At 46.5% G+C, this 22,945-nt stretch overlaps 1 protein-coding gene across 1 annotated transcript in view; it reads right to left on the bottom strand.

Annotated features, from left to right (window-relative positions):
- Nucleotides 1-1,633: 1,633 nt before the first annotated feature.
- The window catches only part of LOC310684708 (phospholipase A2 inhibitor gamma subunit B-like), a 47,574-nt gene continuing 26,262 nt past the window's right edge, over nucleotides 1,634-22,945 (bottom strand). Inside the window, exon 5 of the mRNA XM_083456186.1 lies at nucleotides 1,634-1,992. Coding sequence (XP_083312312.1) covers nucleotides 1,835-1,992 — 158 coding nt within the window. The 3' untranslated portion in view covers nucleotides 1,634-1,834. The remainder of the gene's footprint in view (nucleotides 1,993-22,945) is intronic.

The following is a 22,945-nucleotide window of genomic DNA, read 5'->3' as shown; positions in this document are numbered from 1 at the left end:
TTGCTATATAATTTACTGTCAGCTTAGATTCTTTACATTGTTTCTTCTGAGAAGAATTGGGCTCCCAGATGTTGGTAATCATGATGGAGGGGTGGGGAGAGTGACATTGGGCTCATGTCCTCTTCTTTCGCCATCTTCTTCTTCATATTATAAGTTAATTATTATAAGATGCTGTACCAATGTTATTTAACTCTAAAGAGCTTAGATCGAATATATAAGAATGTACCAAAAAAATGTTGGAAATGTAAGAATTGCAAGGGGTCATTCTGTCACATGTGGTAGACCTGTAGGAAGGCTAAGGTCTCTTGGGGCATGATATATAATGGGGGGGGGGAAATCAAACTGACTTTTCCACGAGTCCAGAACCCTTCTGGCAGGGGATATTGGTCAGCAAAATTCCAAACTCTGTTTATGTATCCAGCTGTATTCATGTGTGCAGGTACAGTGGCCAAGGATCTTTATGCTCAGAGATGGAAAGTTGTGAGAATAACCTGAAAAGAAGAATGAATGGTGAAAGCCTTAGAACTGGATTTTAATATTCTGCTGGAAGCCACCCAGAGTGGCTGGGGAAACCCAGCCAGATGGGCAGAGTATAAATAATATATTTATTATTAAATTATTATTATTATTATAATTTGCAGAGATGGCAAAGGTAAAGGAGGAGAGGCTGCTACGGCTGAGGCCCTTCCCTACATAATGCCACTTTCAAAAAAAATTCTGGCCATGTGTCCCTCTGTTGCTGAGATAATGGCACTGGTTGCCAATTTTCTTCCAGGTCACATTCAAGGTGCTTATGTTTATTTCCACAGATACCTGAGCAATGTGAGCCCAAGGTGCCTCGAGGAGTATGCAATCCCTTATGCTATACCTCAAGCAGTGAGATCCTTTGTTTGGGGCAATTCTTGTACCTCCCTACACATCTGAGGTTTAGTCAGCCTTCAATTCATAGGAAACCTTTAGTGCAACAGGACAGAGAAAAGCTTTTATTCCTTGTTCACAACACTAGAATTTGTGGGCAGCCAATGGCAGTGAATGTTGGAAGATCTGAGAAAGATGGAAGAAAGTGCTGCTTGAAATAGCAGATAGTTAAACTCTGGAATTTGCTCTCAGGAAGTAAAGATGGGCAGCAACGTGGATGTGTTTGATTGAGGATTAGAAGAAAATAATGGAGGGTAAGGCTAACAATGCCTACTAACCAGTTTGGCCATGTTCTTCCTCAAGTGTTGGAGATGGAACCAACTGGTGTTGCTGTCCAGTCCTGCTTTGAGGCTTTGCACAGGCATCTTGCTGGCCATTTTGACAACAGGGTTCTGTAACAGCTGGACTGGTTCAGCAGGCTGATGCAAGCAGTGCCAGTTGAAGCTTGTGGGAAATCTAACATTAGCACAAATCTTGATTGCCTCAAAGTGTAAAGGGATGCTTTGGTGGGGTTTACGTAGCATGGCTGCTGTGATGAAATGGGATGCACTACCCCTGACAACAAGGGAGCACAAAGTGGACACAAAAAAAATTTGACATGGAAGGCTGGCCAGGGATTTCAAACCTGAAATCTAGCTCCCATCTCCAAGCACTATTATTTCCCCCAACAAATGTTGCATTTGGATAAATGATACAACACACATCATTTGCCATATATATTTATTTTGGACATGATTCAATGACCTCATTTGCACATGAAAGTCAAATACAGCCTGTCTTTGAGGAGGAGCTTCTAGACTTCTGGAAAGAAAGCCTGGGAGTCCTCAGGCTGAGACGACTCCTGCTTCAACCACTAGGCCGCCAATTTCCATAAATGGTGGGTTCTTTTGGGCGGTGGAGGTTTGCCTTCCCTCAGCTACAGCTCATTGGCATCATTGTCCGTTGCGTCAGTACACTTTAATTGAGTGATCTCATATCCCAATGATTTAAAATAAGTCACCAGCATCTCCTGACCGTAGTCACACATACTAGCTGTTGCGCAGCCTCGGAGAGCACCCATCAGGGTGGTTTCCCCTGTTGGAAAAAAACCACATACGTATTTTTGAAATCCAAAACCCTCTCCCTCAAACAGAACGGTGGGCAACTTTTTTCAGACCAAGAGCTGTTTTCCAGTCTGGGTGACCTTCTGGGAGGTCCACTGGCCAATGGAAACATATGTAAAATTCACCTTTACATAGCAGGCTATTTTATACATACATTCAAACCCCCCTCTCTGTCCTCCCTCCAGGTAACCAAGAGTTCAGGGGCAACAATCCAGCCAGGCCAAAGCATACAGGTAGGGTATGAAGTGGGGCTTGGGAGGGGTGTGGCCTAGGGTGAGGAGGTGTGGCTAAGGAGGATCTAAAGGGCCAGAGAAAGAGAGAGAGTCCTAGAGGAATGCCTTTGGCTCCTGGGCCTGTGGGTCTCCATCCTGCCCCCTCCAATTTAAAGTGCAAATTTTAAGATGTATTTTTATTTAACAAAATCTATATACCGCTTGCTTGCAGTAAAAACTGCTAGGGGTTTACAAGAAATATTTACATTAGCAATAAAAGCAGTTAAAACCATTAAAACATTTAAAACTCAATCGAATGAACAGCAAAAGGGAATAGAGCATGGCCCTATATGAATAGGCTTTTAAGGTTTTGCCGGGGAAAAAATGGAATAAACTGGCGCAGGGTTCCAGTCAAGAACCCCAGAAATCACTAGCCCTTCCCTGTATTCTCCTCCTCCTCCCACCTCCTTGCACACACATCCCTCCTCCTTGGGCTCTTGCCCATCCCAGACAGTCTGTGAGGGGAACGTGGGTCTCCTAATAACTTTCAGCACCCTTCATAAGCTAAGTATCCCAGCGTCTTTTAGCAGAAGCCATGACTGCTCAAAGTAGCATGATACTTCCTCAAAGATGGGGCCCTAGCTGCACTCCATCATACAAGACTCACCAAACTTCATGTAACCCCCAGCGAAGAAGCATTGATCCTCCTCATTTCTGCAGCTGACGGTCTTATTGCCCTCACACTCATCTGTCGAGATGGTGACGCAACTCGGGCACTTCAGCCCATTGAGCTCCCTCGTCTCACTCTCAGGCACTGGAAAATAATTACCACACCAACATTGCAGTTAGTCAATGTATTTCTTTTGCAGATGCAAACCACAACGTGCTGTATGTGAGGGGTGGGAATTGTGCTTCCCCTTCCAAGATGGATGCCTACCACCTTCCAGCACTTCTCCAAGCGGAGTGCTTCAGCCGTGCTCCATTCATCCAGGGCTACATTAATGCATGGTGCAAGAGATTTCTGACTGGGGCCACATTCACAGCATACATTTCAAGCAAAGGGATACCACTTTAAGCAATTGGGCTTAGCACTGAGCAGCATTGGGGGGCATTCTGAGAGATAAAATGGTAACCACGAATGGACACAAACGATGATAAAAGTCTGCAAAATGGCCCTCTTCCTGAGAGCGGGAAAGAGAAAGAAAGCTGTTAGTAGTTTTATCCTTAAAAAATCACTTCTGGAAAACATGTGCTTAGTTTTGGTAAAATAATGATTTCACCTAAGAAGAAATGGTAGCTAATAAGAACTATTGTGTGGGGTTTGTTTGTTAATCCATAGCTCTGTGAGTGGAATAGGGGTTTCGCAATTAACTCTCAGCACCCTTAAGAAACTACCACTCCCAGAATTCTTGGTCCTAGTGTTGTTATTGTATTTACAATAAAAACATACACCAGGGTGTTGGGAATACTAAGGCGAACCACAAAATGGTGCCGCCTCCCACCAAGAAGCAACGGGTGAGTGAAGGTCTACATCAGGAACAAGGGAATGTGAACATCTACATCAGGAACAAGGGTGGGAGGAGACCAGAGTTCAAATCTGTACTTGAGCCACGACACTTGCTGGGTGACCTGGGGCCAGACACTGCCCCTTAACCTGACTTATTTCACACGGGTGTTTGAGGCTAAAATGGTAAGCAGGAGAGCCAGAAATGCCACCTCAAGCTCTTTGGACAAAAGAGTAGGGATGTAAATATCAGAAGCTGCTGCAGGAGAGGGACTGTGAGTAACATCACACAAGGAATGTTTCTAGGTAAAACTGTGAAGCTCCCTTGTAATTTTTGCTCATGACTGCTGCATGTTGTTCAAGTAATCTTGTTATTGATACATGGTTTTTGGTTTTGTTCTATGTGCAGTTTTTCTTTTACTATGTTATGTTATTAAATAATGCAGATATCCTCTTAGAAAGCCCTGTTCTGTTGGCGAAGGCAGGAGCCCACGTTGCAGATGTTTGTGTGAGGAAAATCAGAACTTACAGTTCTGTGTGACGTCTCACATTCTGAGGCATGGTTATGTTCACATACGGGAATCTTTCTTTGTGTGTGAGTTCCTTTCGTTTTTGACTGAGAGACGAAAGAATGCCTGCTCTCTCGCTGGGCTGATTTATGATGTTTTTCTTCTCATTAAAGGCTGTTAGAGATTAGCAAGAAGCCTGTGAACAGTCTGATTTATTATCCACACACAAGGCAACATTTTCTGCCGCTGCAGATCTCTCCTAAGAGCTGCAAAGAGAGCTCAAGTTTTTTCTATCGGCACAGGCGTCCATCGGCACAGGGGAAGTGTGCCGGGCGCCATCTTATCTCAGCAGGTCATGGGAACCAGCCAAGCTTTGGAAGCTGTTGCCACGTCGTGCCTGTGTGTGGGGGAGAAGCCAGCTGGAGCTCCTGCCTAGCGTTTGAGGCAGCGAAGCTTGCTGGGGAGGATCTCATCTTCAGGACCAGGTGCCAAGAGGAGCTGCTGGTGACATGAGTTGGCTCAGCCCCAGGGGAGAAGATAGCAGATGGCCAGGAGTCATTCTCAGTCCCTTTTGAAAAATTAAATGGGAGCAACTTGGAGGAGTGGTCAAGGAAGCTGAAGGCCTGGCTGGTAGCCAAGGGTCTGTGGGAGGTGACCCAAGGGCCCCCACTGCAAGCTCCAGCCGGTGCTGCAGCAGCAGTTGTTGCAGCTGCCCATGCCTCACAGAGGAAAGCCCAGAAAGCCCTAGGAGCTATAGTGCTCAGTTTGGAGGGCTCACAGCTACCTTTGGTGGAGGGTCTTGAGACTGCCCAGGAGGCCTACCAGGCACTAGAAAGAGTGCACCACAGGACCACAGCTGGGGCAAAGATCCACACCACCAGAAGCTTGTTTGAGCTGAAGCTGCGCCCTGGTGATAGCATCAGACAGCATGTGACTAAGATGCTGTCTGTTTTCAACAAGCTGAGACTGTTGCATGTCAACTTTACTGAGGAACTGAAAGTTTATATTTTGCTCAGCTCTTTGGACAAAAGTTATGACAATTTGTGTCTAACTTTGGAATCGATGAATCCAGCGGACCTTACTCTGCAGTATGTGACTGGGCGTTTGTGTGATGAGGAAGAACGCCGTCTCAGAGAGGGCCGAGCTGGCGCAGGGTACCCTGCCGGTAGCAGAGGGGGGGCCAAGCCAGAAGGCACAGGTCAGGCTTTTTCCACTCGTCGTTGCTTTGTCTGCAGGTCTGTTGAACACCTGCGTCGGTCCTGTCCAAGGAGAGCCAGAGAGGCCGGGCAGGATGTCTCCAAGGTCGCTTCCCATGGCAGTCAGCCAAGTCCTCGTGGCAGCCAGCCAGATTTCCATGGCAGCCAGTCTAGGAGAGGAGGCCAGCGTGGGAATACAAAGGGAGGACATGACAGAGGAAGTGAGAAGGACAGTTCTTATCACCTAGCTGTCTCCATGACAACGTTGAAGGACAACTCCAGTGAGGGCAGCATGCTGCGTTGGGTCATTGACTCAGGAGCCAGCCATCACCTGATGCCATCTAGTGGCGAAATGTGGAACTGCAGGGCTGTTTCAACTGGGAAAACAGTCTCTCTCGCTGATGGCTCACAGAGACAATTAACCACTGTTGGCAATGTGTTTGTTTCTTTTTTACAGGCAGAGCTGGAAGTCTACGTTGTGCCAGGAATGAAGTGTTGTCTTTTATCTGTATCTGCTCTTGTAAAGGAGGGTTATAAGGTTTGCTTTGAAAATGATGTCTGTTCTATTTCCAGGGGTGGGAAACAACTGGTCAATGTTGCATGTCAGAACAACCTCTTTGTTCTGGAAACACCTCTGGAGGGTAAGGGGGATGCTGAGACAGCACATGCGCAGTGTGCTAACGTTCCCACACATGATTCGTGTGCTCATTTGTGGCACCGAAGAATGTCGCATAGCTGTTGGAAATATATCCAGAAGTTGCCAGAATGCACTGAGGGTTGTAACATGAAAGCATGTGATAAGTTCTTGGATTGTAGGGCATGCAAGAGGGCAAAGGTAAAAAGGTGCAGTTATCCCAGATCGGAGAGGGTAACCACAAGGCCTTTTGAGCTAGTGCATACAGACCTTTGTGGACCCATGCCAGTGCCGAGTTTGGGCGGAGCCAGGTATGCGCTCACGCTGACAGATGATTTTTCGAGGAACGGCTGGATCTTCTCGCTGAAACAGAAAAGCGAGGTGGCGCAACTGATCAAAGACTGGGTTGCGGCGGTGGAACTACAGTTTTCCACCAAGGTGCAGAGTTTTCAGAGCGACCAAGGCGGAGAGTTCACCGGGTCTGCTCTGCAAAGTTTCTTCCGCCAGAAGGGGATAAGTCACAGGTTGACGTTTGCTTTTTCTCCTCAGGAGAATGGCGTAGCAGAGCGCAGGAACAAAACGCTAGCAGAGGCAGCTGACGCTCTACTGTTTGACGCTGGTTTGCCTCAGCGCTTTTGGGCCGAAGCTTGGAAAGCTGCCAGCTTCAAATTGAACAGGTCCTATAGCTCTGTTGTAGGGGACACACCCTATTTTCTGCTGCATGGTAAGAAGCCCAAGGTGCATTTCTTCCGTGTGTTTGGTTGCGAAGCTTGGGTGCTTGTGCCAAAGGCTCAATGCAAGAAAGGTGACCCAAGGTCCCAGAAAATGATCTTTTGTGGGTACGAGCCTGGGACAAAAGGGTGGAGGTTTGCCGATCCAGAAGGCGATCAGTCCAGGATCCTAGTCAGCAGAAGTGCTGAGTTCTGTGAGCGGAGTGGGTGGTCAAGGATCCATGCGAATCCTGACATTCTCTCAGAAAGTCTGTCTGATTCTGCTGAGGAGGGAGAGTTAGAAGCTGAACCTGTTGATGAGGACCAGGTCTCTGACCAGGGTCAAGAACAGGGAGGGGCATCTCCACAGGTTGTTAAAAGAGAGCCCAAAAGTGAGCCTTCGTCTCCCGTTAGTCAAGTGCAGAAGGCCAGAAGACACAGTAAGTCAGATGGGGAGTCTTCTGATGTCAAAGACACACTAGCTGGCCCCAGTGGGTCAGAGGGAGCACCTGAGACAGTGCTCAGACGTTCCACACGCACTACAAAGGGGGTACCACCTGAGAGGTTTGAGGTCACCAGCGTGTGGGTTGGTTTAGCGCAGTGCGAACCAGAGAGTTTTGAGGAGGTTCAACAGTTGCCTGAAGCAGAAACCAGGAAGTGGCAAGAGGCAATGGGAAAGGAGTTGAACTCAATGAGGTCCTTAGGTGTGTTCTCCACCACGAAGCTGCCAGAGGGTTCACGCAGAGAAGGGGGCTGCATTACACCGAAGTGTATGCTCCTCACATTCTGCCGCATCCTCACTCACATTCTGAGGCATGGTTATGTTCACATACGGGAATCTTTGTGTGTGAGGGGGGTGTCGCATCCTGAGGGAAACTGTGAGTATAACTCACCCCAAATGCAACCCTTCACAGAACTCCCCATGTCGCTGGAAGGTCAAGGGTTTAGTAAACCCATCAGCTAGGTTCTACCGGCTCGAACAATACTTGAGCCGTATCCAACCTGCTTGGACACTCTGACATACATTCTGGAAATGTATGTCCAAATGCTTGGTTCTGGACTTGAACTGTCCAGATTCTGCCAACCTAAGACAAGGTTGATTGTCTCCCCAAACAGTTATGGGCAAGCAACAATCCCCACAGATCTCTTGGATCAAGCATCGGTAGAAGTCCAACTCCCTGCACAAATCCGACAACGCACTGAACTCAGCCTCAGTGGAAGAAAGTGCAATAAGACTTTGCTTCCGCGACTTCCACCCAACCAGCGATTCCCCAAACTTACCACCAGCCCAGACACAGACTTCCTGTCCCCAAGAGATACCAAATCGCTGTCACTCCAGCACGTAAGCCGTGCGTCACCTTCAGCTGACAACGTGAGGCAAAACTCTTTGGTATCCTGCAAATACCTCAACACTCTCTTGATGCCTTGCCAGGCGTTCACACTGGGCTTTGTAGCCTCCCTACTGAGCAGATTCACAGCAAACGCTATGTCCGGTCTGCTCCACTGAGAGAGATACAAAAGACTCACTAGCGCTGACTGAAACACCTCAGGGTTTTGGAACTCAGAACGCTCCCCAAGCTGACTGTCCTTCACGAAGTTGGTCTCCATTGGCGTTCTGACCCCTGCACAGTCAGACATCCGGAACTTCTCAAGCAACTGCTCAATCTTGCCTTTCTGACTAAGCAAGAAACCCCCGTTCTCAGACCTGTCTATCCTAATGCCTAGATAAACCTGAACGGGACCAAGGTTTTTGAGCTTAAACTTCTTACCAAGCTCTTTGGCAAAACCTTGCACCTGTCTACCTGTCTGTGCAATGTACAGAATATCATCTACGAACACCAGAATTGCTTCCTGTGTCTCTCCTGACCCCTTCAGGTACAGGCAACTGTCTGCAAGACTTCCAGAAACCCAAACTTTCCAGAGCTTCATTCAGGCACATGTTCCAATTTCTGGCTGACTGTTTCAAACCATAAATTGACTTGTGTAGCTTCCACACAACACGTGGCTCATTGCCCTCAAACCCTGGAGGAGGTAACATGTACAGATTCTCCTTCAGATCCGAGTTCAAATAAGCCACATCCACATCAAAGTGGTGCACTTGGTGCCCTCTTTGAGCAGCTACTGCTAAAAGCACACGCAGAGTCTCACTCCGGCACAGGGGAAGTGTGCTGGGCGCCATCTTATCTCAGCAGTTTGTAGAAGGCCTGGCCAATCCAGAGGTATCATACTGCCTTATCACTCACTGGATCACCACCTTGTTGTGGTGAGTGGGTTCGCACGTTCCTATGACTTGAGTGAGTGAAGCCGTCGGGAATCTCGTACTCCCAGCAGGAATCCTGTACTCCTAACAAGGTCACCCAAGGCGGTAAGGTCAAAGGGAAGGAGCTAGACAAAGAATGATCCAAAATGTCCTCAATGGCAGAACAGGCGGATGATAACAAGCGGTATGTTACAACGGCTGTGAAGGTGGATAAGGGCTGTACCAGATAGGAATCTACTGGTTCATTGTGACTACTCATGCCATCGGAACAGGGCCCTACTGCGAAGATTGTGCCTTGGTCAGAATGCACTGATCTACACACATAAAACTAATTCACGTACTGGTGTCTTCCAAAAACCCATCCCAAACCCAAACCCCAAAAGTCACCTGGCAATTGGCAAATGGTAATCCGGGCAGGATCATGAAATCTGGAAGCCCCTAGTCATGAACCAGCACATGGGCGGTGAATACAGATTCAGTCGTTCCCACTGAAGGAAGGCAGTTGAGCAGCTCGGCAGCTGTATCCATGACTGAGCAGCCCTTTTTAGGATCCATTCTGCTCACCCTGGAAAGGGGGAGGGGCTAGAAAAGGTGCCCTAAACATAGTCTGCCTCCCTTTTCCCTTGACTGGATGACCGCACACAGTGGAGTCACCACCTAGCGGTTGTAAAACACAATTGAATTTTGGAACATGGAATATACAGATTTTGTCAGATAACACAGATAGCGAGCGCTCTGAATGCAGAACTGCCATCATTGCAAGAGAGCTGCAACGTTTTAACATCAATATTGCAGCGCTTCAAGAGACTCAAAGAGCAGGCGAGGGACAACTGAAGGAAGAAAAAGGAGACTACACTTTCTTCTGGAAAGGTCTATCTGAACAAGAACTTCGGATACAGGGGTAGGCTTCGCTATAAAAAACGATCTTGTGAAGCTCCTGTCAGAAGTCCCTACCAGCATTAATGAGTGACTCTCAACCCTTCGAATAACGCACACCAAAAACCAACAGGCTACTCTTTAAGTGCTTATGCACCAACACTGGATGCCGATGAAGACATTAAAGAATTTTTTTACTCTCAGCTGGATACCGCTCTATCAGAGATGCCTACGGAAAATAAACTCATCCTCCTGGGTGATTTTAATGCAGGAGTTGGGTGAGATTTCGATCGGTGGCCTGGGACTATTGGAAAAGAAGGAATTGGCAACAGCAACCAGAACGGAATCTTATTTTTGACGATATGTGCAGCGCACAACCTTGTTACTACCAACACACTCTTTTGACAGAAAAATAAATTTAAAACTCCCTGGAGGCATCCTCGGTCAAACCACTGGCACCTCTTAGACCAGGGGTCAGCAACCTTTTTCAGCCATGAGCTGGTCCACCATCCCTCAGACCATTTGGTGGGCCAGACTAAATTTTGAAAAAAAATATGACCGAATTCCTATGCCCCACAAATAACCCAGAGATGCATTTTAAATAAAGGCATACATTCTGCTCATGTCAAAACACCGGGCAGGCCACACAAATAACCCAGAGATGCATTTTAAATAAAAGGACACATTCTACTCATGTAAAAACACGCTGATTTCTGGACCGTCCATGGGCCGGATTGAGAAGGTGATTGGGCCACATCCGGCCCATGGTCCTTAGGTTGCCTGCCGCTGTCTTAGACTATGTTATTGTCTGTGCTAAAGATCACCGTGATCTGCTCCTTACCAGAGCTATGACGAGTGCCGACGACTGCTGGACAGATCACTGACTAATACGCTCCACAATGGCTATCAATATTATACCTTAAGGCAGGCTTCAAGGAAGGAAAACAAGGCGCAAAATGAACACCCAAGGCCTTCAAGATCCCGTTAAGTGGGATTGCTTCCAAATGACTCTTAAGGGCCATCTGCTTTCAGAATTCCCTGATAACATCGAGGAACACTGGACCAAGCTAAAAACATCCATTATTGCAGCCTGTGAACAAAGTCACAAAGACCATCTATGGGCGAATAAATCATGGCATATTCCCCCTACGCTCAGCAGACGGTATCACACTTCTAAAAGATAAAGAAGCTATTACACTGTGCTGGAAAGAACATTACCGACATCTCCTTAACTGCAACTCCCCTGTAGCTGCTGAGGTCCTCTCACAAATTCTGCAAAAACAAGTTAGAGATGAGCTTGCAGTATCTCCAAATCTGGGAGAGTTGTGTACAGCTATTAACCATATGAAAAACAAAAAAACAAGCAGACCTGAGGGGATACCTGCCAAAGTCTTCAAAGTGGGTGAAATTGAACTTACACAACAACTTCACAAGCTCATCAAAAAAATCTGGGAGAGAGAAGAGATCCCAGCAGACTTTATGGATGCCAAAATTATCAATTATTATTTTTTAAAGGTGACAGAACTGATTGTGGAAACTATCGAGGCATCGCTCTATTAGCTGCAGGTGGCAAAATTTTTGCAAGGATCTTAGCAAACAATCTCTTAACAATATCCGAGGTGACCGTTCCTGAATCCCAAAATGGTTTTCGGCCTTCTAGGGGGAGAGTGGACATGATTTTCACTGCTCAACAGCTTCAAGAAAAATGCAGAGATCAAAACCAACCCCCGTATATGTCGTTTTTTGACCTAAGGCTTTTGACACTGTAAATTGTAATGCCCTGTGGACTGTCCTTCTGAGAATTGGCTTCCCAGATAAATTTTTAAGCATCATCCTACTCCATGATAATATGACAGCAACAATCGCAGATAACAATGGGTCTCAAAGTGAACCATTCACAGTGGGATCAGGTGTTAAACAGGGTTTGGTTATTGCCCCAACTCTATTCATTGTTTTCATTGCCATGATCCTACACTCCCCACCGGAGTAGAAATAATATATTTAACAGATGGAAAGTTCTTCAATCTGAGCAGGCTGAAAGCAAAGAGTAAGGTTACAGTAACTTTCATCATAGAGCTTCAGTATGCTAATGACAACGTAGTGTGTGCACGCTCACAATATGACCTCCAAACCATCCTAAATATCTTCCCAGAAGCTTACGAAAAGTTTGGCCTGTTGCTCAACATCCAAAAAAAACAAAGTACTGCACCAACAAGTACAAAATAACCCCTCTGCAGCTCCACAAATCCAACTCAATGGTGTAACGTTGGAAAATGTCAATCACTTCTCCTACCTAGGCTAACACTTATGCCGAATTCCAGCATCCCTGAGCTCTGCGAGTGCAGCTTTCTGTCGATTGAAGTGCAGAGTGTTTGAGGACCAGGACATTCACAGGGAAACCAAAATACTTGTTTACAAAGCTGTTGTACTATCAACCTTACTGTATGCTTGTGAAACATGCACCACTTATAAAAACCATCTCTAACTTCTCGAAAGATTTCATCAACGGTGTCTCTGAAATTTTTTACACATCACTTTGGAAGACACGCGAACTAAAATCAGTGTACTGGAAGAAGCAAATAACACCAATGTTGAAGCAATGATTCTTCAACATCATCTTCGTTGGACTGGTCATGTTGTGCAGATGCCTGATGATCGTCTCCCAAAGTAACTACTCTATTCTGAACTTAAAAATGTAAAGTGTAATGCTGGTGGTCAGGAAAAGAGGTTTAAAGACTGTCTCAAGGCAAATCTTTTAAAATGAAGTTTAAACACTGACAACTGGGAAACCCTGGCCTGCGAGTGCTTCAGTTGGAGAACAGCCTTTACCAAAGGTGTCATGGGCTTTGAAGACACTCGAACTCAGGATATAAGGGAGAAACGTGGTAAGAGGAAGGCATGCTTGGCAAATCCACACCATGATCAACTCCCACCCAGAAACCAATGTCCCCACTGTGGAAGGACGTGTGGTTCCAGAATTGGCCTCCACAATCACTTATGGACTCATTGTTAAAACTGTATTTATGAAAGACAATCTTACTTGGCTAGGGGTGATCACCAAAGAAGAAGAAGAATGATACTGCCTTACCAGTTGCACTGCCTGGTGTGCTGTTATCCCTATCTTCCTCTGCACCTGAGGGTCTCAGTATGCAATTCATGGTAGCTCACTAAGCCAGGCTCCAGCTCAGCGCAGCTTCCAGCTTTGGGGTTCTTGGTTCAAATCCCAACCCCAGCTTCTGTCTCTAGTTTGAAAAGGATGGTGATACAGGCCTGTATCAGCAGCTGGGGTACGCCAGGAGCCTAGCCGGGGCTTAAGGATGGAACGTTCATATTAATTGTTTCATTGAGGGCCACATTTTCTTCTAGGCAACCTTCTCAGGGCCACATGCCAGTGGCTGGGCCTGTTGCGAAAGTGAGTGGAGCAACAAATGTAATTTTTAAAGAACTTTTTATTTTTTAGCTAATGGGGCCTCCCACTGCCGCCGTGCTGCCGGAGCACGATTTCTGTTCTCATCCTGAAGCAAAGTTCTTAAACTGAAGCACTATTTCTGGGTTAGCGGAGTGTGTAACCTGAAGCGTATGTAACCTGAAGTGTAAGTAACCCAAGGTACCACTGTTAGTGTTCCTCTATAATATGTAATTAAGCATCACTGGAGTCCATTGCATCTAATAGATCTTTATTAGCATTTGCTTTAACCTGAAGATATCAATTCCCTGAATGCAAACCTCAAAGAAATCAATTCCCTCCCACACAAGGACAGATGCCTCTCCCGCTAAAAATATCTCTACAAATGCAAATGCATCAAAGAAAGTGGGTTGGTCTAGGTTTGGGGGCTAGAACTCTGGGAAACCAATGAGCCAGTGACGTGTAGTGGTTAGGGGGCTGGACTAGAATCTAGGAGACCAGAATTCAAATTCCACTGTAGCCATGACACTTGCTGAGTGGCCTGGGGCCGGAACCATCTCTCAGCGTAACCTATTTTACTGGATTTTCTTTAGGCTAAAATGGTGAGCGGGAGCTCAAGCGTTTTGGAGGAAAGCATAGGATGTAAATACCAGAAGCTTCTACAGGAGAGGAAATATGAGTAACATTATGGGAGGGGTGTTTCTAGGACTAAGGTAAAACTGTGATGCTGCCTTGTAATTTTTGCTAATAGATGCTGTATGTTGTTCAGGTAATCTTATTGTGATTTTGGGTTTTGTTCTATTAGTTCCCGCCACCTCCATACTATGGCTCCAATGCTTCCCTGCTCGTTCCCTCTGTCAATGGTTCCTCCCTGTCCCACCAGTCTAATCAGGTTTGAAATGTTCTTTCCTAGTGTCACCCTCAGGTGCCTCCTGGAGTGACTGGCTGCCACCACTCCTCCTTGTCTAGCCAGTCCCTGACATCAGGATACTGCCCAAAACTTGTTTGTCTTTCTTTGACCTCTCTCATTACTTCAGTTTTGTGAGACCAGCTTTCCTGATGATGATACTTACTTTCGGGAGGTCCGCTGTTGCACATATCTGTCTTGCAGCAGGAGATCTTGGCGTGGATGTACATTGATGAGGTTACGGAGCCACTGGCATAGTCTGCATCACACAACTCTGTATTGATGCAGGACTTGAGAACCATATTTGACCCCAAAAGTGCTATAAAAGAAAGAATTGGAAAAGGAAATAACTAGACCTGGAGATATGGCTGGCCCACCCATGAGGAAAGGATTGATGGTCATCTTATGTGGCAGGATCCAGAGGGGCAGGGGGTCTGACCGCCAAGAAAAGCATCGCCTGATGCTGCTGCCTTCGGTATGAGGGGCAGACCATGATGACAGCTTCACTCAGCAGTAAATCGGTGGGGGAAACCCCGCCTATCCTGAGTACTTCTGCCTCCAGCACACTGAGTCTCTCATACCGGCAATGCATGTCCCTGTTTTTCGTGGCAGGGACCTTGGAGCTCCTTCCTTTTTCTTTTTTAATATAATGTTTATTAAAATTTCTTTTTTCCTTTATAACAACCAAATAAAATTTCTTCATCACATATATCTTTCCTCAAATTGAGCTCTGACTTCCTCCTGTCCCCCTCCCTGACTTCCATATGCCATCACTTTTATTTTGCATTTCTAAATCACCCTACTTACCTTATCTCCATACTTAAATGACTTACTTCTAATATTTATAAACAGGTATCAAATCATAACCTGTCCTTTTCAAACAGTTTGTTGTGCTGGTTTCGGATTCCCCCCATCAGTCTCGCAGGCTGCCTCTTTCCTTGTGGGGTGGTCATTCGCAAAGCGCAGGCTGCAAAGCCACCCTACCTGTGCCTTGCAGGGCTGCCTGCACTGCCTGGCTGTCTTTGACTGGCAGAGTGGGCTCTGTCTTTTCTCCTGTGCTGAAAAAGGCAGCCAGGTGGCAGCCAAGGCTGTCTCCGCCCGGAGCCTGCACTCCACTGTCGACTCACGCAAAGTGGGGCCTCCTTCAAATTCTCCATTGAGAGGTGGGCAGCAGTGCCCCCTCGACAGGAAAGGGTGACATGCCTCGCAGTTCCCCTGCTTAGCAGCTGAGATTCCGCTCCTACTTGTGTGCAAACAGGAGCGGGGGTGGTGCTCTTGCAGCTAGGGAGGGGGAGCACTTTAACAGAGCCCCCGCCCCACTACTTGCTCATGTGAGCCAGTGGCAGGTTGGGGTTTCCGCAAAACTGCTTGGCCCTATCTGCAGGGTTATACTGATTTAAGCAGTTATGGTTTCCCCTGTGGGGGTGGGGGGATATTTGTTGACCATATTGGCTGTGAATCCTGGCGGACTAGCTCTCTACCTTGCAGGCCATTTTTCACTTGGCCTGGGAGATGGGAACCAGACAGACTGACTACAACAACAAAAGCTGAGGCTGCTGAACGGAAACTTGGGTTGGGGTATTGTTTGGTTTGGTTTGTTGCTGTGACTGATATCCATCTTTTCTATCTTTATTTTTAGCTCTTCTTATGAATTCGGTGACTGTTGATTGACTTGGTTTAGGTTCTTATATGCACACTTTACCCTAGTATGTGCATTTGTCTATTGATTACATGGCTGGACAACTGAATTGCAAAAATGGGAGAAGGGCAGATTCTGAAGGATGGCTTTGTTTTGCTCTGCCAATTGAGTAAATGCACCTTTAAATATGAACTGACCTGAATTTCTTCCCTGCTCCTACAGGCAATGCAGAACCTAGAACACTACTTTCTGAAAAGTCATGTTCCGTGGCTTGTGGCTAAGATATGGCCTTAGAAAGTGAGTCAGGTGGTTTATGTTTTGGTGATCAAAGAGGTTGAAAGTTCTTCTCACTTACACAGTTTGCCAACTCCAAGGCCAGACATGCAGGACTGGTCACTGGAATCGTCACACTCCTGAGTTGTGGCATTTCTGCAATCGTTTCCTTCATTGAAGCAAGACTCACATGTCAGAGATGCCACTGCAGACAGGGGGGAAATGGGTTTAGAAAACTTTAGTAACTGTGTAGGAGGAATAGGTCTGCGTCAAGGTACATGAACACAACACTTTCTGCTACAAATGCCATCTTACTAGAGGCAGCAAAGGCCACCGACTTGGATAGTTTCAAAAGCGAACTATAGAAATACATGGTTACCATCCTCAATTGATATATTTTTTCTGCAACATTGGAGGCACTATTTGAATACTAGTTTCTGCAAACTAGTATATATTCCTTCTGTAGTTCTTAAACTCTGTGAATGGGGGTGGGCCTTGCATAGACCAGAGAATGATTGTTGAAGATGGCTCCTGCAGTCTGAGGGAGAGGACCAGTAGAGAAGGTGTGGGGAAACCTTTAACCCTCCCGAAGTTGTTGTACTACAACTCCCATCAGCACCAGCAAACATGACAGACTCTGGTAAGCACATCTGGTACCCCTGGGACCTGACTCCACTGAGAGATTGGGGTGGTGTGTAACACCAGCAAACTAAAAGATTTCATGGGGGGGGGGGGGGAGGATAATTCCGCTCTGAAATATGAGAAGAATTGTGCCTATACATTGTATCCTATCCTATCATAAGTTTCTACAAATGTAAGCAACTTACTCTTTGCTTTAAATCAGGCATGGCCAAAGTCCATTTCAGGGGCCCACTGGTCAGTTTAATCTGGCCCCTGTGGCAGTTTATTTTCCAGGGGTAAAATCCTGAAAAAACCTCAACAACTTCAGTCTTAAAAAATGCTCAACAACTTTGATTGGCCCTTTGGTCGGCCCCCACAGCTTTTCTCTTCATCAAATCTGGCCCTCTTTGAAAAAAGTTTTGACACCACTGCTTTAAATTTAAGCTAGGATTCTAGTTTATTGAAGAGTGAACTACTGCCTCTTTTGCTCCCCCAATGTACTTGGGGATGCCACACCTCTGTATGCATTTGGTAAAATAAAGATTTAATATTGAGAACAATGTTTCAGGAGGAAGGGGCAGAATTTGAGTGGACGATGAGGTAAGCAAACAGGAAAGAAGTTCAAGAAACATGCTCTTTGTTGTAGATTGGATTTTGGTTTATCCAAGAGTGGGCGACTGCCCCCATTGCTCCCCCAATGGACTTGAGGATACTGCACCTCTCAGTATGGATTTGGTTAAATAAAAACAAATATTGGGAACAAACTATCCTGATTGAAGATCCCTTGTAGCTTGACCATATGCTTTATTCCTCTCCCTTTCAAAGGAAGCACAAGTCCTTGTTCCTTTCTTCTCCTCCTTTAATGGCTGAGCCGCCCCCCTTAATTCCTTAATTCCTTCCTGGAAACATGATGAACAGCCCAGCAGCTGTGGTTCTGCTCACCTGGAGGAAGAAGGGTGAAGAGGAGGCAGGAGATCAGGAGTGTCTTCATCATTCTTGAGAGCTGAAGAGCCAAGAAGGAGTTCGTGAACAAGCAAGGAACTAAGGCTTAGTTGGAGGAATTTGTAGAGGATTGCAAGGAGCACTTTGCCAGCATCCAGGAACAATGGGTTCAGGACAGTGTCACAAATTTTTATAATTCTAATCATGCTATACCATAATGTAAAGCACAGTGTTTAAAACTAATTAAATCTCTTCCCCCTTCCAAGAAATCCAAGGACACGTCCCTCCTAATCTGTGCCAGTGCCCATTTCACCATCCTGGATGTGGGGAAACGAGTCACATCAGGTTACAGCACTGAAATTGGATTAGGTTTCTGGAAGCCAAGGCATTTTTTCTGACAGCATGAACTTTTTTGAAAGGGGGACAAATGTCTGTCCACAGTTTCCCTTGTGGTACAGTAATAGAATGCACAGTGACCCGGATCCCCTCACTCCCATTAAATGTAGTTGCATTTGGGGTAAATCAATCTCTTCCCCCTTCCAAGAGCTCCAAGGACATGTCCCCGCTTTAACCTGTGGCACCCTCAATTTCACCACCCAGGAAGTGAAGCCCCATCAGGTGACACCAGAATCCAAACCTCAGCAGTGAAATTGGATTAGAATTTCCAGAAGCCCAGGCAATTTTGCCAGATTTCTCTGATAGTCAGAAACACAAATTTATTTATTTTTGGTAAGGGGAGTCCAGTCTCTGTCCAGTTTCCTTTGTTGTACGGTAATAAAATGCACAGTGACTCATGATCTAGATTTCCTCTGTCCCATTAAATGCACTTGTTTGGGGTACAGAATTGGTCCACTTGCTCTTTATAAATAAGTTGGTTAGAGTTAAGAGAGTCCCATGGACTGCAAAAAGATCAAACCTCTCCATTCTGAAGAAATCAGCCCTGAGTGCTCACTGAAAGGACAGATCCTGAAGCTGAGGCTGCAATACTTTGGCCACCTCATGAGAAGAGAAGGCTCCCTGGAAAAGACTCTGATGCTGGTAAAGATTGAGGGCACAAGGAGAAGGGTACGACAGAAGACGAGATTGTTGGACAGTGTTCTCGAAGCTACCAGCATGAGTTTGACCAAACTGTGGGAGGCAGTGGATGACAGGAGTGCCTGGGGTGCTCTGGTCCAGGGGATCACAAAGAGTCAGACACGACAAAACAACAACAGAGTTAAGAGAGTTAAGAGCAGGTGGGGGGGATTGCAGGTCTGTGTCCAGAGGAGCTTACAGATTTTAGGGACTATCTTTTACTGGGACTGGATATACACAGGCACAGCTCCACCTCTGCTTACGAACGGGATTTGTACCGGAGGCCTGGCCGTATCCTGAAATCTTCGTAACCGGAGGCACCTGTTCTGCACATGTGTGCGGCACCGTGGAGCACTTCTGCGCATGCACAAGGTGCGCAGAGCGCTTCTGCATGTGCATGAACGGCAACCCTACTTCCAGGTTTGCTGCGTCCACAACCCGAAAGTTACATTAGTCGAAGGTAACACAACCCGAGTGGCCGCTGTACTGTTTGAAATGGCACATAGTTAAGCTCTGGAATTTGCTCTCAGGAAGTAAAGATGGGCAGCAACGTGGATGTGTTTGATTGAGGATTAGAAGAAAATAATGGGGGATAAGGTTAACAATGCCTATCAACCAATTTGGCCATGTTCTTCCTCAAGTGTTGGAGACAGTATTCCTGTGAATGTCAGTTTGTGGGAATGACAAGCGGGGGGATGGGATGGGATGGGATGGGGACAACTGGTGTTGCTGTCCAGTCCTGCTTTGAGGCTTTGCACCGGCATCTTGCTGGCCATTGCAACAACAGGGTTCTGGAGCAGCTGGACTGGTGCAGCAGGCTGATGCAAGCTGTGCCAGTTGAGGCTTGTGGGAAAGCTAACATTAGCCCAAATTTTGATTGCCTCAAAGTGGTGCTCACTCAATGTACCTGCTGAAGACGAGGGGATTCGCAATGTACCTGCTGAAGAAACATGGTTTCACAATTTCTTTATAAAATCACCAAGCTGTTCATTTGGCTGAGTAAGGGAAGAAAAAGTAGAGAAAAAATTGGGAAACTCTGGAGGCCTTGAGTAATCTATACCAGGAGTGGGGAACCGCTGACCTGGGGGCCAAATGCAGCCACTGCATGTCCCTCCACAGGGCCTAGGGGACTGGGGTGCAGGTAGTACAGTGGTACCTTGGGTTAAGAACTTAATTCGTTCTGGAGGTCTGTTCTTAACCTGAAACTGTTCTTAATCTGAAGCACCACTTTAACTAATGGGGCCTCCAGTCAGCCTTCAATTCACAGGAAGCCTTTAGTGCAACAGGACAGAGAAAGGCCTTTATTCCTTTTTCACAGTACTAGAATTTGTGGGCAGCCAATGGCAGTGAATGTTGGAAGATCTGAGAAAGATGGAAGAAAGTGCTGCTTGAAATAGCACATAGTTAAACTCTGGAATTTGCTCCCAGGAAGTAAAGATGGGCAGCAACGTGGATGTGTTTGATTGAGGATTAGAAGAAAATAATGGAGGATAAAGCTAACAATGCCTACTAACCAGTTTGGCCATGTTCTTCCTCAAGTGTTGGAGACAGTATTTCTCTGAATGTCAGGAATCACAAGTGGGGGGATGGGATGGGACCAACTGGTGTTGCTGTCCAGTCCTGCTTTGAGGGTTTGCACAGGCATCTTGCTGACCATTTTTACAACAGGGTTCTGTAGCAGCTGGACTGGTTCAGCAGGCTGATGCAAGCAGTGCCAGTTGAAGCTTGTGCGAAATCTAACATTTGCCCAAATCTTGATTGCCTCAAAGTGGTGCTCACCCAGTGTACCTGCTGAGGATGATTGGATTCACAAAGTACTTGCTGAAGAAGCATGGTTTCACAATTTCTTTCTAAAATCACCAAGCTGCTCATTTGGCTGAGTAAGGGAAGCCAAAGGAGAGAGAAAAATGGGAAACTATGGAGCCCTTTAGTAATCGCTACCAGGGGTGGGGAACCTCTGGCCTGGGGGTCAAATGCAGCCACTGCATGCTTCTCCACAGGACCCAGGAGATGGGGGTGTAGGTGGTACATCGTTCCTCTGCTTGGGGTCACAAGGGGGACCTCCAAAAATGTTTGCATATATTGTGTGAAGACTAGCATTTCCATTTTGTGTAAGAGTACATAAAATGCTACGACGCCTCTTCCTCCATCTGCTTCCTCTTCTGCTAACATTCCCCTGCCTACTTGTCCCAATGGATCCAGAGAGGTTCTGTGCCCGTTCTAAATGTTTCTTCTCTTTATTTTTTGAAGGTTGTGTACACAGTCCAGTTTATGTCTTTCTCACAGTAAGTGGGTGTCCCACCTGCCCCATAGGCGGCAGAGAAATGGCACTGGCATCAGCACTGTTTTCCAGCAAGCTCTCCCCAAAATCTCATAAGATCTAGCCAGATCCTGCTGCTGCTATGCCACTTTGTGCTGTTGCCACACAACCTAGGGAAGGAATGCTTTGGTGGGGATTACGTAGCATGGCTGCTGTGGTGAAACGGGGTGCACTACCCCTGACAACAACGGAGCCCAAAGTGGACACAATAAAAATTTGACATGAAAGGCTGGCCAGGGATTTCAAACCTGAAATTTAGCTCCCATCCCCAAGCACTATTATTTTCCCCAACAAATGTTGCATTTGGATAAATGATACAACACACATCATTTGCCATATATATTTATTTTGGACATGATTCAATGACCTCATTTGCACATGAAAGTCAAATACAGCCTGTCTTTGAGGAGGAGCTTCTAGACTTCTGGAAAGAAAGCCTGGGAGTCCTCAGGCTGAGACCTCCCCTGCTTCAACCACTAGGCCACCAATTTCCATAAATGGCGGGCTTTTCTGGGTGGCGGAGGTTTGCCTTCCCTCAGCTACAGCTCATTGGCATCGTCATCCATTGCTTCAGTGCACTCTGCTTGAGTGACCTCAACTCCTAATGATTCAAGACCAGTCTCCATCATCCCTTCACCGTAGTCACACATACTAGCTGTTGCACAGCCTCGGACAGCACCCATCACAGTGCTTCCCCCTGTTGGGGAAAAATACCCATACATATGCTTTTGAAATCCAAAACCCTCTCCCTCAAACAGAAGGGTGGGGAACTTTTTTCAGTCCAAGAGCCTTTTTCCAGTCTGGGTGACCTTCTGGGAGGTCCACATGCCAATGGAAACAGAAGTAAAATTCACCTTTACATGGCAGGCCATTTTATTTAACAAAATCTATAAATCGCTTGATTGCTGTAAAAACTGCTGGGAGTTTACAAGAAATACTTACATTAGCAAGAAAAGCAATTAAAACCATTAAAACATTTAAAACTCAATGGAATGAACAGCAAAAGGGAAAAGAGCATGTCCCTATCTGAATAGGCTTTTAAGGTATTTCGGGGGGGGGGAATGGAATAAACTGGTGCAGGGTTCCAGGCAAGAACCCCAGAAATCACTAGCCCTTCCCTGTATTCTCCTCCTCCTCCCACCTCCTTGCACACACATCCCTCCTCCTTGGGCTCCTGCTCATCCCAGACACTCTGTGAGGGCAACGTGGGTCTCCTAATAACTTTCAGCACGCTTAATAAACAAAGTATCCCAGCGTCTTTTAGCAGATTCCATGACTGCTCAAAGTAGCATGATGCTTCCTTAAAGATGGGGCCCTAGCTGCACTCTATTATACCAGACTCACCGAACTTCATGCGACCCCCAGCATAGAAGCATTGATCCTCCTCATTTCTGCAGCTGACGGTCTTATTGCCCTCACACTCATCTGCCAAGGTGGAGAAGCAACTTGGGCACTTCAACCCATTAGGCTCCCTTGTCTCATGCTCAGGCACTGGAAAACAATCACCACACCACACCAACATTGCAGTCAATGTATTTTTTTTGCAGATGCAAACCACAACGTGCTGTATGTGAGGGATGGGAATTGTAGTCCTCCTTCAAAGAGCGATGCCTACCACCTTCCAGCACTTCTCAAAGCGGAGTGTTTCAGCCATGCTCCATTCATAGAATCCCCTGGACTGCAAAAAGATCAAACTTATCCATTCTGAAGAAATCAGCCCTGAGTTCCCACTGGAAGGACAGATTGTGAAGCTGAGGCTCCAATACTTTGGCCACCTCATGAGAAGAGAAGGCTCCCTGGAAAAGACTCTGATGCTGGGAAAGATTGAGGGCACAAGGAGA

This window comes from Podarcis tiliguerta (assembly GCF_965153285.1).
Source record: "Podarcis tiliguerta genome assembly, chromosome: 8".
In the NCBI taxonomy this organism is placed as follows: domain Eukaryota; kingdom Metazoa; phylum Chordata; class Lepidosauria; order Squamata; family Lacertidae; genus Podarcis; species Podarcis tiliguerta.
Note: the sequence above shows the minus strand (reverse complement) of the source record. Positions and strands in the feature narration are given on the sequence as shown.